General features: G+C 33.5%; 1 protein-coding gene across 3 annotated transcripts in view; it reads right to left on the bottom strand.

Annotated features, from left to right (window-relative positions):
* LOC144967094 (clustered mitochondria protein homolog) overlaps positions 1–15,406 on the bottom strand; it is a 43,814-nt gene that overhangs the window by 16,941 nt on the left and 11,467 nt on the right. For 2 of the 3 annotated variants that reach the window (XM_078903924.1, XM_078903922.1), the window contains exons 5-23: positions 14,562–14,674; positions 14,271–14,340; positions 13,790–13,874; positions 12,958–13,036; positions 11,808–11,958; positions 10,999–11,135; positions 10,454–10,545; positions 9,517–9,619; positions 8,840–8,960; positions 8,012–8,103; positions 7,405–7,445; positions 6,372–6,426; positions 6,128–6,206; positions 5,665–5,770; positions 5,086–5,161; positions 3,270–3,405; positions 1,638–1,700; positions 568–629; positions 189–266 (exon numbers count right to left, since the gene is read on the bottom strand). In XM_078903924.1, the coding sequence (XP_078760050.1) occupies positions 189–266; positions 568–629; positions 1,638–1,700; positions 3,270–3,405; positions 5,086–5,161; positions 5,665–5,770; positions 6,128–6,206; positions 6,372–6,426; positions 7,405–7,445; positions 8,012–8,103; positions 8,840–8,960; positions 9,517–9,619; positions 10,454–10,545; positions 10,999–11,135; positions 11,808–11,958; positions 12,958–13,036; positions 13,790–13,874; positions 14,271–14,340; positions 14,562–14,674 (1,739 nt within the window). The remainder of the gene's footprint in view (positions 1–188; positions 267–567; positions 630–1,637; positions 1,701–3,269; positions 3,406–5,085; positions 5,162–5,664; positions 5,771–6,127; positions 6,207–6,371; positions 6,427–7,404; positions 7,446–8,011; positions 8,104–8,839; positions 8,961–9,516; positions 9,620–10,453; positions 10,546–10,998; positions 11,136–11,807; positions 11,959–12,957; positions 13,037–13,789; positions 13,875–14,270; positions 14,341–14,561; positions 14,675–15,406) is intronic. The other variant, XM_078903923.1, reaches the window with a different exon arrangement.

Raw genomic sequence — 15,406 nt, 5'->3', positions numbered from 1 at the left:
ACTCTGTGCAATGCTAAATCATTTCTGATTCCGTACAGATATAAAAACAAATTTAAGATAAGTATGACATGTATTAGTTCTTTTGACTGAAACAAAGTAAAAATTAGAGATTAATTTTAGAATATCTGAACTTTTTTTCATGACGAAGTAGAGATGTAAAACATGATATAAATGACTTTTGAACCAACCAATAAGGGGATTTGACTGGTCACAACGTGTTGAGAAGCTCTCTTGACAAGATCCTTTTCCTTTTGATACTCTGCACCCTGGAAACATTTTTCAAAAAGTATTCATCAATATTTTACCACAGAACTCATTTTCTAGATTCTATTTACTGTCTTAAACAAGATAAAAATCAATAATGGACACTAACGCTAATGAAGATCAATCAGACCATTCTAGCAATACTATTATCGATTTTTAAATTTATGAATAAACTTATTCTTTATTGATGATATAAATAGTATTCGAACATGCATTATTCACTTGAGGTTAGCAGCAGTTAGTGGAGCACTATAAATGTAGCTGTCATTTGTTATTATAACATTCAGTAATAATAGAGCTTACCTGTGAGTCTGCATGGCGAACGTGAGGTTGAAAGACATCTGGGTTGAATGTGATGTTGAACTCTGGAAGAGAGAGATGCAAAATTTAAAAAATAGACTTGCCACTGTTTTTGGGACTTATTTGTGACTTATTTTTTGTTCTGTTTTTTTGGGTTTTTTTCTAGCCAAGACCATTATTTTAACTTTTTCCTGTTTGAGGTTTACAATGATATTCCTCCCATATAAATCCATGTAACTGATGTTTAAGTATTTAAAATTGATGCAATATTTTTGATGTTATCACAAAAATGATAGGTTCTATCTTTTTTGTGCCACCGGTATTATATGACAGACCAGTAAATTTGAGATTTTCAAAACCATTCACGACGATGCATACAACAGAAAATTTTCGATAATGTGAAATGGGTAATCAGTTACCCAATACATCAATAGTTTCTGAAAACAGGAGCAGTTTGGATAAACAAGCAATGAAATTTTTTTTTGTTTGTTTGTTTGTTTGTTGCTTTAGGTCTCTTCCAACACAATTGAGGTTATATGAGAGACCGCTGAAACAAAAAAAAAACAAGCAATCTAACAAAAATAGTACAAATGTAAATCAAAATCATAACCTAAAGATATCATAAGCTAAATTATAAATAACCAAGAACAAACAACAGGCAGAAGATTTACAGAAAAAAAATATCCCCTGTCAAAAATACAATCACAAACCAAAGAAGCAGGATAGGCTAGTAAAGAGAAGAAGAAACGACATCACTATCGGATCGTACACCCATGCGAACATCATAGGTATATGATTCAAGGGTGATGCTCCCATCCAACCACCCGCAAGCAATGAAATTTCATAATGTGGTCGATAACTTCATTATCATAATTAATTTTAAAGAATTTGTCTTATAAATTTATGTTCTATTGAACAAAGAAAAAAAAAAGAAGGAAAAAAATCTATCACTTGTAATGATCAGTCAATAATTACTATGTTATAATCAAATACATTTATATCGTTCTTTTTCACTCGCAACACATCAAATTTCATCTGTATCACTGATTATATCAAATGACTGCAAACTGTACCTGTGTCAGACATAGATCCTGCAGCTTGGGCTGCCTTTCTCACTATTTCCTTGGTGTCATCCTCTGTTATAATATAAGGAGAATCAAATTAACATCTAAAATCATGTCTAGCACCACAAGAAAAAAATTAATCAGTATTTCCCCAAAAGAGCAAAATTTCAAGTAAGGAATCAATCAGTGCAAATCTTTCAAATTACAATTCAAGTATTATCATCACTCACTTCAAACCTGCTTCAAGTGACAACACACAAAAAAAACCCAAAAAAAAACATGTCTTTAAAATAGAAACATTTTATATCAACTAAAGATGCTGATTTTCATCAATCTTTCAGATAATGTAAATATTTAAAGACTCCATGGATAATGTCGAGCAGCTGAACTTAAAAACCTATGAGTTTTTAAAAAATTATATTTTCATAATAATTTCCCTGTCACCACTGGTCAGAATTCTGAAAAATTTGCCCACAAAAATTCTGTATGGTGATGTGGTCTTCTGGAATAACACTCTTCTTCAGACCAGCAGGTCAAGGGTTCAGGTCCTGCTCTAAGCGGCGCATAATCGATTCCTTGGAAAAAGCTGATTACTCACATTCTCTAATTGTACTCATATGTAAAATGTGTACCTGGCCATTAACAGCGTTGTCTTTGTCAGAAAAAAATTGTAATATCGCCTAACAGGCTTCATGACTCATCCTACAAGTTAAGTGTTGTTGTTGCTGCCCTTGTAAAGCACTGAGTGTACATGAATAATGCAGTATATAATTGCTTAGGTGATAGTAGCTGACCTTCAGAGTCATAAGGTTCATGGTGCCAGAGATATCCCAGTTTATGTAATGTTAAAATGATTGCAACCTTTTGAATAGAATGCTCGTCTCATGAAGTGCATTTCACACATTTATTGCTCCATGAACAAAGTGGTCAGATAAAATTTGGACAGCATCTGGGACAGATATTAGGTGCTATGCTTGTGATATTACCCAAGACACCCCCACCCCCCTACCATTTTTTAAAGTTTTAGTTTACTGCCCTATTCCACAGTTTAGGTCATTTAAAAGCCAAAACCTGTACATATGTGATAGGTCTATAAACAGAAGACAGCCGTCAAATTCAATGCATCTCCAATAGAGTTTGAATCCTAACTACCAGACCCGAGGGCAAATGACTTACCACAGCACCATCAGCTTGATCAACTGACAGAAAACCCTCAGGATCATCACCGAGATCATTGTATTTATCATGACCACAGAAAGATTCAACATTCATTATTATATATATCTATATATATCCACCCCCACCCCCCCTCCTCCCCCACCTCTTGGGAACAAGAGCGATAAGTAAGCCAAATCATTATCATACATAGCATCATAAGTGTACCATAAAAAAGGAATTACGTTTTGCTTTTGTTTAGCTTTGAGGGTTTTTATTGTTGTAATTTAATCTAATTCCTACATACATTTCTAAACTTGATCTTAAGGTTTTATTTTCATTTAGTAAAATACACCTTAAAAATCGTAATGCACTAAATGAATTCATGTAATGTGACTTAACAGAAAAATTTTAGTGTCAAACTTCACAGCACAACATTGTTAGAATGGGGAAAAAAAAAGATGGAAAAGAACAAAATCACCACACCAGTCTTACGGGAATCACCATCTGAGCCAGTCATCGTCTCTACCAGTTTCTTTGCTTCTTCTGTTACAGCATCCTCATCTAGCTTATTTTTATTCTCATCACAATCTTCATGCCCATTGGCTATTGCTGGTTTCTCCTGTGTAGAAATTAAAATCTTAAAATGAATTGCCTGATATTTGTTTTGTTTTGCTTCTGGGTATTTAATGGAGCTTGTATCACAAATTAGGCCGTATAAGCTCCAAGGTAAAAGTAAAATCAGAGGACTAGATAAAGGGAAGAACAGAAAAAGGAAGTAAGGAGTAAGATGCCTCTGTCTGTGTTCAGAATGAGAATCACAAATTCTGATCCATGCACCAAAAAATATATATGAATTTACAGGGATGAGTCAAAAAGTAATGGGACAAATCTCCTACCGAGTTCATTTCTTTTTCATATTCGGCTCAATTAAACTTGCACATGCACTCTTTAAACCAAAAGTTTAAAATTTAAATTCTGTCAAAATCAAAATGGCTGCCCCCATGCATGTCCGTCATCGACAGAAAGCTGTCAATGAATTTCTTGTATCCGAAAAAGAAACCTCGACAGACCTGCTAAATTGAAAACTCATTTTTACGTAAATTTTTAGTAACTTGAAAAGGAAATTAGTAATTTCTGAAATTATGTACTATCAACCACAATTTGACATTGATGATCCCTTCAACATTACACCGTCATGCTTATGCCCTGTATTACTGTTAGTATTAATATCATCATCAAATTATTATTATTATTATTGTAGTTATTATCAACATTGTTATCATCATCATAATTATTATTATCATTATCATCACTAATTTTTTGTTTGTTTGTTGCTTTAGGTCTCTTCCAACACAATTGAGGTTATATGAGAGACCGCTGAAACAAAAAAACAAGCAATCTAACAAAAATAGTACAAATGTAAATCAAAATCATAACCTAAAGATATCATAAGCTAAATTATAAATAACCAAGAACAAACAGGCAGAAGATTTACAGAAAAAAAATATCCCCTGTCAAAAATACAATCACAAACCAAAGAAGCAGGATAGGCTAGTAAAGAGAAGAAGAAACGACATCACTATCGGATCGTACACCCATGCGAACATCATAGGTATATGATTCAAGGGTGATGCTCCCATCCAACCACCCGCTTATCATCACTAATTTCATTATTATAGTAGTAGTAGCAGTAGTAGCAGCAGTAGTAGTAGTAGTAGTAGTAGTAGTAGTAGTAGTAGTAGTAGTAGTAGTAGTAGTAGTAGTAGTAGTAGTAGTAGTAGTAGTCAGCAGTAGTAGTAGTAGTAGTAGTAGTAGTAGTTCTTTATCTTCTTATCATTATCATTACTATTATCATGACCATTATCATTACTATTATCATTATCATTAATATTCCTGTTGTTGTTTTGTTATCATCATCATCATTATATAAGTATTACTGAGAATTTAAAATTCGTAATATTCCATACAATTTCGTATTTTCGTAATTGGCCATGAAATTTGTCTATAGAAGCCAAGTCAGGAGTGAAAAATTGGTTCAAAGTTCAGTCAACTCAGTTTTACGAGGACGGAATACATGACCTTACAAAAAGGTGAACTGTGGCTAATCAGAGAAGCGGAGAAGTAGCATTCTACTCGACTAATGCCAAGCTTTAATTTGAGGTATAATGTATGTTATTTATTCAATATGTTGACTCACCCTTGCAATGAATAATATATGAAATGGCATATAAATTATCATCAGTGATTCTTATCAATCCAAATCTCTCTTATAGAGTAGTCTATCTTAAGGAAATTTTACCTCTGTTGATTTCTTCTGTTTGTGCAAGGCTTGAAATTGTAGAGCTGCATGCTTGACAAAAGTAAGATAACGTGTCCTGAGAGGAGTTAAAAATGATCAATGATTGGAATGGTCTGGTTTGCAATGCATTGATATCAAATCACATAATTTAAAAAAATAAATGAACTTTTATATAGAGCAACATCCACTAACGTGCTCAAAGCGCTTTACAAGGGGTCCCTGGTCAACAGCAACATTTAACATGTAGGACGGGACATAATGCCTGTTAGGGGATACTACAATTTTTTCCGACAGATACATCGTTGTTAACGGCCAGGTACTCATTTTACACCTGAGTGTGGTGAAAGAATGTGAGAAAAGAGTCTTCTCCAAGGACTCAACTATGCGCCGAGCGAGGCTCGAACCCAGGACCTTCCGATCCAAAAGAGAGTGTCATACCACAAGACCACATAGCCGCACAATAATAATAATATAATATTAAAATATGATGCAATGAGATCATTTTTCTCATAGTTTTAGAATTAATCCCGCAAAAGGATTTGACACACAATAAAAATAACAAAAGAAATAGCCACTTACTCAATGAAAGCCTCAATAAGTTCTTGTCTCAGACAAGGCAGCTTGTGTCGATGTTTTCGAGGATAACCTTGACTCTTCATAAAATCAGACAATTCTTCACCTTCAACTGAAACATTATCATGAATTTGAAAAATAAAAATTAACTTATAATCTAAAAATTAAATAATCATCTTCAATAATAATGTTTTTTCTCTAGTTTTTTCTCTAAATATCAGATAAGTGATTGCTCTAATATGGAGTCGATTATAAAAGAAATATATTGGGCAAAAATCCTACTTATATTAGAATACACATCCCAATAACTCAGATAAGCAATATACATAAATAAATAAAAATTCCTTTGCTCTATTATGGAATCGATTATAAAAGAAATATACTGGGCAAAAATCCTACCTTTATTAGAATACACATTCCAATAACTAACATAAGCAAAATAAGTAAATAAATAAATATATATACATACCTGGCAAGTAATTGGCATCAGGAGGAAAAGTTCGAAGCAGGTCTAATATATAGTGTCTTTGATCATTGCCTACAATTCCCTGATGAGAAAAGAAAGAAAAATACATTATAGAAAGTCAAAAAGTTAATGGATTAAAACAATCTACGAGTTCAAAACTTAAAATGAAAGAGCTAGCATCTTAAAACTCAAAAGAAGTATTGTATACTGAGATGTGATAAAATTTATACAAAACCACAATACTTACCTTGCACTCGATGGAAGAAAACAATTCCACTGCCTCATCTTTACTGTTAAGCACCCTGGAGAGAGTTGATAGAATTTTTTTTTTAACTTATGATAGCTCACATGATAACTAGAAGAATTGAGTTTTTGAAAACAATATGATTATGAATGCAAAACTACAAGTGTCCAGAACAGGCCATAAAACATCTCATGTCACTGATCAAAAGACATTTAAACTCATGAAAGTTGAGATTTGTATAACAACCCCAGATTGGAAGCTGGTAAAGTATTCTATTGTTTTGTCTTTTTCTTTTGAGGGTTTGAGGGAGGAGGGTAGAAGTTCTTTAAGGATTTCAAGGTGATTTCAACAGATTAAAGTGTGTGTGGGGGAGATATGGTACCATGATCTTTACCTTGCAATCAAAAAGTTTTCAGTTCAAATGGCACAGCTGTGCTATGTGGCCTTGAATAAGTCACTGGACACAATTTCTGGAGTGGTTCTTACCATTTGAAAATAATGGGTGTAAAGAGTCTTTCCCAAAGAAAGCCAGACAAGGGTATGAACTCAAGACCAACATCAAAATATCAAGATCAAGACTTAATAATAAACCATGATGACATACTCATTTAAGATTGATAACTATAAAATAGTTTTGCAAAATATTGTGTTGAGATCACCAAAGCTAGATGTGAACGATAACGCAAACAACAATTCTTCTTTGTTGGACTAAATAGAAATATGAAAGAGCAACATCAGAAAAATTGATCTAAGCTCCAGAACTCCCTACTCCAAACCATTACATAAAAAACAGCAGGCTAACCTATTGTGATGGTTTCATGTTCTCATAGAAGGCACTTTTAGTCTTTGCCACAAGAGCTTTACTTAATTTGTGTTCATGACAAACAAGACATTGCCATCTTTTAAAAATCCCATGTGACTGGCATGCCGAATTAGCGGTTTCTTTGCAGAAAGGTAAGAAGCTGTGTAACCTCTTATTAACCACTAAAATTATATTTTGCAACTATACAGAAATCCAAGATATTTATGTGCTCACTTGTGAGGACGAATTTTCAGTGATGCAGCAGTTTTTTCCAGCTGGAGAAAAAATAAAGAAAATATAAATATTACTCTCATTACTCTAAGACAACCTTTAATAAGATCATTCATTTATTCTTCAATAAAAATAATCTTTACATTGATTAATGGATGAATAATGAACTATCATTAGGGAAATCTTTTTTTTTTTTTAATATATTAAGCGGTATAGCGGGTACAGACCTCAAATGAACATTTTTTTTAACAAGTCCTTCAGAGACATAGGCCCATGAAGCCGGAGTTTATCCCAGTTTCTATAGCGTGAAGCGGACAATAGTAATTGCTTACTACCCTTTGGATAGGACGCTAGTCTATCGCAAAGTACTTTCCACAGACCCAGCTACCCAATCACTGCTGGGTGGACAGGAGGATCATAAAAAATATTGACTGCACCTGGGATCGATCTTGGTCCCTTTGCTTGTGAAGTAAGTTCTCTACAAACTGAGCTAACAGGACCTCCATCTTAATTGAACATGCTTAATCAGATTTAGCAATAATTTTCTCAAGGTTCAACCATCCATGGTAAAATCAGTTTTCACAGAGTAAAAAAAAAAAAGCCTTCTTACCAATGTTTTGTATTTTTCACTTGAAACAACAGACTTGCCAAAGTCAACAGAACCATAAACTACTGACTGTTCTTGCTCTCTTTCGAGAATGCCTTGAAGGAAAAGTCGGAACAAAACAAGTAGATTAACATTATCCCATAGAAAAAAAATATTGCTTATAATAATATATGAACGACTAAAATACATGAGTCACAGCATCAAATATGTAGCTCTTAGAGAAGAACAGGTGCATTAAATAGTCTCAATCATTGAGTGCTCTGGGTGGAATAATAAATGAATCTGCACCCGAACAGGGCATTATGAGAATGAAACAAATGGGATTCAATATGTAAAAGGTCAATCATCATGTTTTGTCCAACTTCAGCTTTTAAGCAAACAATCAGAAAGTTGATTTTGAAATATTCTGACTGCTGAGGACATTTTGATTAGTGCGTAAAAAGAAAAAAGAGGGTAAGTTTACTTCCATAGAACGTTCCATTGGGACTAACTCACGTGTTCCCCAAACTTATAACACACTTTTAAATCCTCGATTTATTTTTCCTTGCAATCTCTCTCTGAATTATCAGATTCTATACAAGGCACCATTGTGCAGATTTGCACGTTTTCAATTTTAACAATTAAAATGTAGTCATAACATGATTATACAAAACGTTGGCCTAAAGGAAAATAAATCTGAACAGCAGAAACAACCAAAATAATAAATGACAGTTCCAAGCATGCAAACTCAAACACATCATGTCAATTTAAAATAAAAATTTAAAAATCAAAGATAAAGCGAGTGTGGGAAGATTATCCAGAATCGATTAATTCATCGTAGACAAAACTCACCAGGAATGATGGACTGTGCTGTAACTCTGTATCCCCTGTAGTCAATGACAACTGTGCCCAATGTGTAGAGGCCTTCAGGATCCAAACTGTAATAGGCCTTTACTCCTTGAAGATCATTGCCCTAAACAAGTATTAGATAAAAGGAGATGGTTAGTTGGAGAATTGAATTTATATGGAACAGAGAGGAGAGGATAAAAGATGCAGGACCAATACCACGTTTAAGTTCAAGTCAATGGAAAATAATGGGTTTTTTTGATAATATCAAATATTCATTTACTGTTAAATATGAAATATACTAAATGTCTCATTTAATTTGTATAATATCATAACAACGGCATTGTACTTTCTACATCTTTACAAAAGAAAAGAAAAATCAAATTAAGCATTATTTTAACGTTTTACTTACAATTTCAAATAAAAATTGCCCCTGTCATGTCTTAAAAAGGCAAACATTCCTCAATTTTAAAATTCAATGCATGTATATCATTTTGACCCACATAACGAAGCCAAATACGACTAGCTTGGCTTGTTCAACAGACGTGATGACAATAATACCTTTTGCAAGGGGGGGGGGGGGGGGGGGTTGTTTTGTTTCTAGGAGTTATACGACTCTTGTAACCAATTTAAGTCATTTCAGCACCAGATACACATAATAGTAGGTCTACACAAGGACTTACAGGAGCAGCATAAGCAGCAGCATCACCACCAAAGTCTTTGTAATGGTCCTTGACATCAAATCCCAGACTGAAGAATATATTGTTCCAGATGAACATTTGCATCCTAAAAGATGAATGAAAAAGAAAATTTACAAATTTATAAAACGCCCACTATGCATGCCTGTATTCACAGACCTCAGATCTTGTAAATTGTAAACAATGCAAATACAGTTTTAAAAGCAAGAGACTTACTCGATATGCAGTTTACACCCATTATTGCCAAAATTCAAATCCAAATTCCCAATTGCATTTCATCCAATGCCTGCAATAACTCTTCAGTAGCTTAAGAAATATGAGTGCCTCTTAATTACTTTCTAAGGCAAACTGAAGTATGAGAATTGTAAATTGTTAGTAAACACCAAAAGCTTCATTGTCCAACACATTCCACAGTCTTATTCAACCTATTAAAAAAAATTGTATTAAAAAATTTGGCTATAAAACTCATCCTGCAAAACTGATCAATTAAATGACCCTCATCTTAGCAAAAGCTCTCAAACCTGGACCTTCACGAAGGGTCATTTAAATTGATCGATATTTTCAGGACGAATTTTCTAGCCAAATTTTTAAATACGTGTTTTTCCAGAGTACTGTAATCAACTAGTCAAAGATCTATATTATCTATTTGAAATTATTCTCCCGATATTGTGAAGTCCCAGAAAGCATTTAATATGGATCATTGTGCTCCGTAAACATATTTCTCTAATTACTCTATTGTCTCATAATTTTACAGTTTTAAATAAAATTTGATTTGTCCATTTCACATAATTTATTTTAATACAAATTCTATAAGCGTAAAACGTCAGTTAAAAACAATTCATATTTTCCTTTACTACCACTAACTGAAGCAATTGTTGAGAAAATAAATTTAATTAATTTTTTAATCATATAGCTAGCTTACTTAGAATCTTCCCCTGGGTTGATGGCCATGACATTTCCATCTATTACAGCCATGGCACCTCTTGTTGCAGCTGCTACAAAATCACTGTGGACCTAATGTAGAAATTCATGAATTAATAAAAACAAAGATACAGAATAACAATATGTTACACATTATGTATGAAAAAAAAAAAAAAAAGAAGTAGTCCTACAGGGCCATGAGGCATATGGAGTCAAGAGTCTATCCCTGTTACTATAGCGCAAAACAGACAATAGCAATTGATTGCCACCCTTTGCTCAGTTGGTAGAGCACTAACTTCAAAAGCAAAGGGCCAGAGATCAATCCCTGGTGAAGTTAAGAACCCTGTCCACCCAGCAGTGATTGGGCAGAAGAGTCTGCGATATGTAAGAGAATTTTTATTAAAAACTAAATGTTAAAATTTCCAACCTTAGCATTACCTTTTCTATTCTAAAATTATTAAGAAAGTAGATTGTATTTAATTATTAAACTAGCAGATTAATAAGTTTGTTTTCAATAAAAATTCATAAATAAAATCAACAAGAAACCTTAAAATTTGCTCTTTCTCTGATTAGACGTTCTGGAAGATTTTTACAAGGAAGTTCCCTACTGGTTTGAATTTCTTCATTCCAATCACGGGTCTGGCCAGGGATATGTTCTTCATAGCCCAGACGAGTAGAAAATGCTGTGAAAAGAGAACCAAATAATCAAAACTGTTATACTTGGAAAAACACATCATTGGGGAGAATGGCATGGGAGAGATGTTCACACAGTATAGGGAAGAGTGGGAGTTTTAAGTCGGTAATCAATTATTTATTTTCAATTTTCAAAATTGTTATTTACTAAATCAGACCTTTACAGATAAAGATAAATTTGGAAATGCAACATAAAAAAAAAAGAAACATCAAGTTCTAACTTTCCCTTTAACTTTTTAATATGACTGAAAAGGACATGTATGGGATACGAAAATACAATTGTGAGCCCTGAAGAAACATTGTTGGCTTTCATTTTAGTGTTGTGTTTTGAATCAACCACATCCACTACAAACTCATTCCTGCAGATCCGCATACAAGACTGAGTATTTCAGAGAAACTTATTAGGCCTGACAAAATCCAATGAGAAAATAGCAAAACTGCAGACTTTTCCTGATCTAGGAAAGAGTATCAGAAGTGCTTGGTATCATATCTGGTGGAAATGACTCCTCGGCAGTATGATTACCCATGCAAAAGATATGAAGTGATTGCTACTATCAGTTACATGCTTTAAATACAGATAAATGACAGCCTCTGAGGAAATCATCACTAAAGAGACGAAAAATTAAAATTAAAATTAATTTAAAAATTAAAAATAGAAATACCATCTTCTGCTCGAATGTAATCCACTTGATGATCAGGTTGGGGAGCCATCCATGAATATACTTGATATGGAGTTGGTACACGCTCAAATGGATGCTTCTGGGCACGCTTTTTCAGCAACGATGAAAACGAGCGCTTGAATGTTGGGCTGATCTGAAAGAAAAAACCATTAGGATTTGTAACAAAGAATAGAAAATAAATCCAATAAAATTTATTATCACATCTTTGTAACAACATATCGAAGGAAGGAGGTATTACATAAGGTTCTTAATATTATTCATCCATAAGATTGTGAGTGCTTGAAACCACCTGCTCACACTTTATTGATATACAAATTTACAATAGTCACTTCATTACTTTTGCATTGCGTCTAATTCTCTTTGCAGTATTAAGAATCAAACAAATGGCTGATAATGGAGTAATGGAGCCATAACTAAATCTGTTTAAAATTTCAATTGTTTGAAAGATGAAACAACACCTGCTTTTTCAATACTAATTCTGACACTTGCAAAAGCTTGTGAGAAGCTTCATTAATCTATGAGTATACCACAGTAGGAAAAGTTATTTTTGCATTTCACTAGATCTCAGAAAAACAGAATGCATTAAAAATCAACAAGTGCAGAAATTATTTTTCTTTTTTTAATGGAAAACTGAAAAAGCATTAACAAATAAAATAAATAAAAAATAAAATTTTCTTTATTCATCCCACAGGGAAATTTGTCTCTAGGGTCTATTCCAAGGGAAGACTGGAATAACCCAGGCATCAACCGTAGTGCAGTGCCGCAAATTGAGGTAGATGAGGTGACCAAACTTGGTACCTTTCGGAAACGATGCAAAGACCGTACCACTGAGTCACGGTGCACCATTACAATCAGCAGATAAATATTTTAATTTTAGATGTACATTCAAAATGTGTTAAAATCGAACTTCTAATGATAACAATTAAAGTGACAAATTAGGGATCCTTTACATAATAACATAACATTAATCATGTTTTGAAATTAACACATATTACATCCTTTTAAAAAAAATTCTTCAGATACACATTCAAATCCTTAACTTATTCTACATGATTGTTTGGAAATGGCTTTACAGGATATATCTTTTTGGGATAGCTAAAATTTGATATTTGGCCCCAAGTGACTTACACACCTGGTTCAGTAGATCAATCAAGGAGTGAGACAAATAACTTGGTTGCGTTGGCTTTGGATTGAACTCATCCTCAGTTGTCCTGGAGGAGACAAAGAATGAAGAATGAGTGAAAGGTGTGTGTGTGTGTGTGACGGTGGGGGGGGGGGGGGGGGTTGAGGGAGGGAGGTATAAAGTCAGAAATACTTTCATAGTCTGCAAATGAACCATTATTTACACACACATCAGCAATCACTAGGAAGTGAGTGCATGGTCAATGGACATCTGCAGGTCTTCCTGCTGAAGTCCAATTGTTCTGCTATAAAATGAGTAGTGGACATAATAAAAGGTATATTGTAAAGGGTGATTTGAAATAAAAAGGTTAGGTTTTGGAATAAAAACTATATTTTTGCACCAAGTTTTAAGCCAGATTCCAAATAACAAGTCCCAACACATATATCCTGATAAAAATTACTCATAATAATAATAATAATAATAATAATAATAATAATAATAATAATAATAATAATAATAATATATATAATAATAATAATAATAATAATAATAATAAGCAATTTTTAAGCATATATAATAGTTATTAATATAATGAATGAATCCTAATACATTTCAATTGAACAAAAAAATAATAATAATAATAATAATAATAATAATAATAATAATAATAATAGCACATTTGTTAAGCATAACCGATCCAGCAACATGCAGGTTCAGATGTGAATTAAGGTGACATGATCTCTAATACAATGTCTCAATTGAACAACAAAGAAGGCAAAATTAAATTGCAGATAAATTTGCTGGACACTAGCTGTAAATCATAATCAAATAAAAACCTTACTGGTTCAGATAGAATCCTCTCGTACAGCCAGTAATGTGGTAACGTTTATCTTCCAAAGTTACAACATACAGATACAACAGGTCTCCTGAAAGAAATAAAATGATTTTAAAAATGAAAGACATATGTAATATGTCTGAAAAATATTCAAAAGCAAACCAAAATAGATCATCGAAAGTGGGGGGGTTTGGGGATAAATTGAGGTTGAATTTCAAGCCCCTAAATCAAAGCAATTACCAGTTCAACTGAGCCTGCCAATACATTGGAAAAAGCAAAAATGATATAAATAATATGAATTATAGTAAAATACAATTTCAGCCAGCCAGATTAAATGTGCCAAAACTACTATGTGTAATCTTCAAAGTCAAAAGTCTGACAGAGGTAATCTAGTGAGAACTAATCATCCAGCCGGCGGTCTAAAAACAAAGAGTTAAGTGAAGTCACTTCATTCATTCTATTGATGAAAGATTTCAGGACAACTTACCATGCATACGCCTGTTTCCTGGTGGTGGGTTCCAGCCACTGTAAGTGAGGACTTTCAAGCAACGAGCACTCTGACAATAATTAAATAAATAAATAAAATGTAACTCAATTTTATGATCAAACTATTACTAGTTCAAGATTAAGTTAAAAGTGTTTTCCAAAAAAATTGAAAAAGTATTATGCCTCTGATCACAGCATTCAGGGCTCATAACTAGAAATCAAAATAATATAAGATAATTAATTTAATTAAAAACAACATTCATGTCCAGCATCAACAGTCAAGTGAAATTACCTTTGCATTCTTAATTCCTGGGTGAAGGGGCAAAAGCGGTTTATTGTTTGAATTGGGAAGTATGGCTTCTGGTGGAGTGCAGTCTGTGGACTCCAATTTATTTCGTTTTTTGTCTGAGAATAAAAATCACGATGTATTAAAATGGATTTTTTTTTTTTAAAGAAGAGAGAGAGAGAGAGAGAGAGAGAGAGAGAGAGAGAGAGAGAGAGAGAGAGAGAGAGGGAGAGAGAGAGAGAGAGAGGGAGAGAGAGAGAGAGGAGGGAGAGAGAGAGAGGAGGGGAGAGAGAGAGGGGGGGAGAGAGAGAGAGAGAGAGAGAGAGAGAGAAAGAGAGAGAGAGAGAGAGAGAGAGAGAGAGAGAGAGAAAGAAAAAGAAATTAGCTGAGAGTATGCTTTTGAATATGCCACAAATAGAAATAATCATAGCAATGTATTCATGAGACTTAATTACCAAATAACCAAAAAGAGTGAAACTTATGCTCACAGCCACCTGTGTATGACAACCAGCCTTCATGTCCAACTGTCATTTTCCTCTCCACTTGATTACTGAATAAGATGACAATCTATCTTACATTAAAGAATCAAAATGTCCTGTAAGCCCTTCTGCCAGACAGTTATGTCCATTGGCCTGAGGAGAATGGTCAACTACAATGTTTCTAGATAAATCACATCTTATTCCATCATCTTATTGATCTTTTCTATGATATGGCCATGTATAAGCCAGAGACATATGGTCAACTGACCACATTTTTCACAATCTAACACAATTTTCATACCTATCCTCAATAGAAAATGACTGTATGCTTCACAACTAGACTCGAAGGCAATCGTGCCAATAGGCAATTTA

The sequence above is a fragment of the Berghia stephanieae genome, chromosome 3 (genome assembly GCF_034508935.2).
Source record: "Berghia stephanieae isolate SIO BIC M18660-M18661 chromosome 3, UCSD_Bste_1.3, whole genome shotgun sequence".
Classification (NCBI taxonomy): Eukaryota; Metazoa; Mollusca; class Gastropoda; order Nudibranchia; family Aeolidiidae; genus Berghia; species Berghia stephanieae.
Note: the sequence above shows the minus strand (reverse complement) of the source record. Positions and strands in the feature narration are given on the sequence as shown.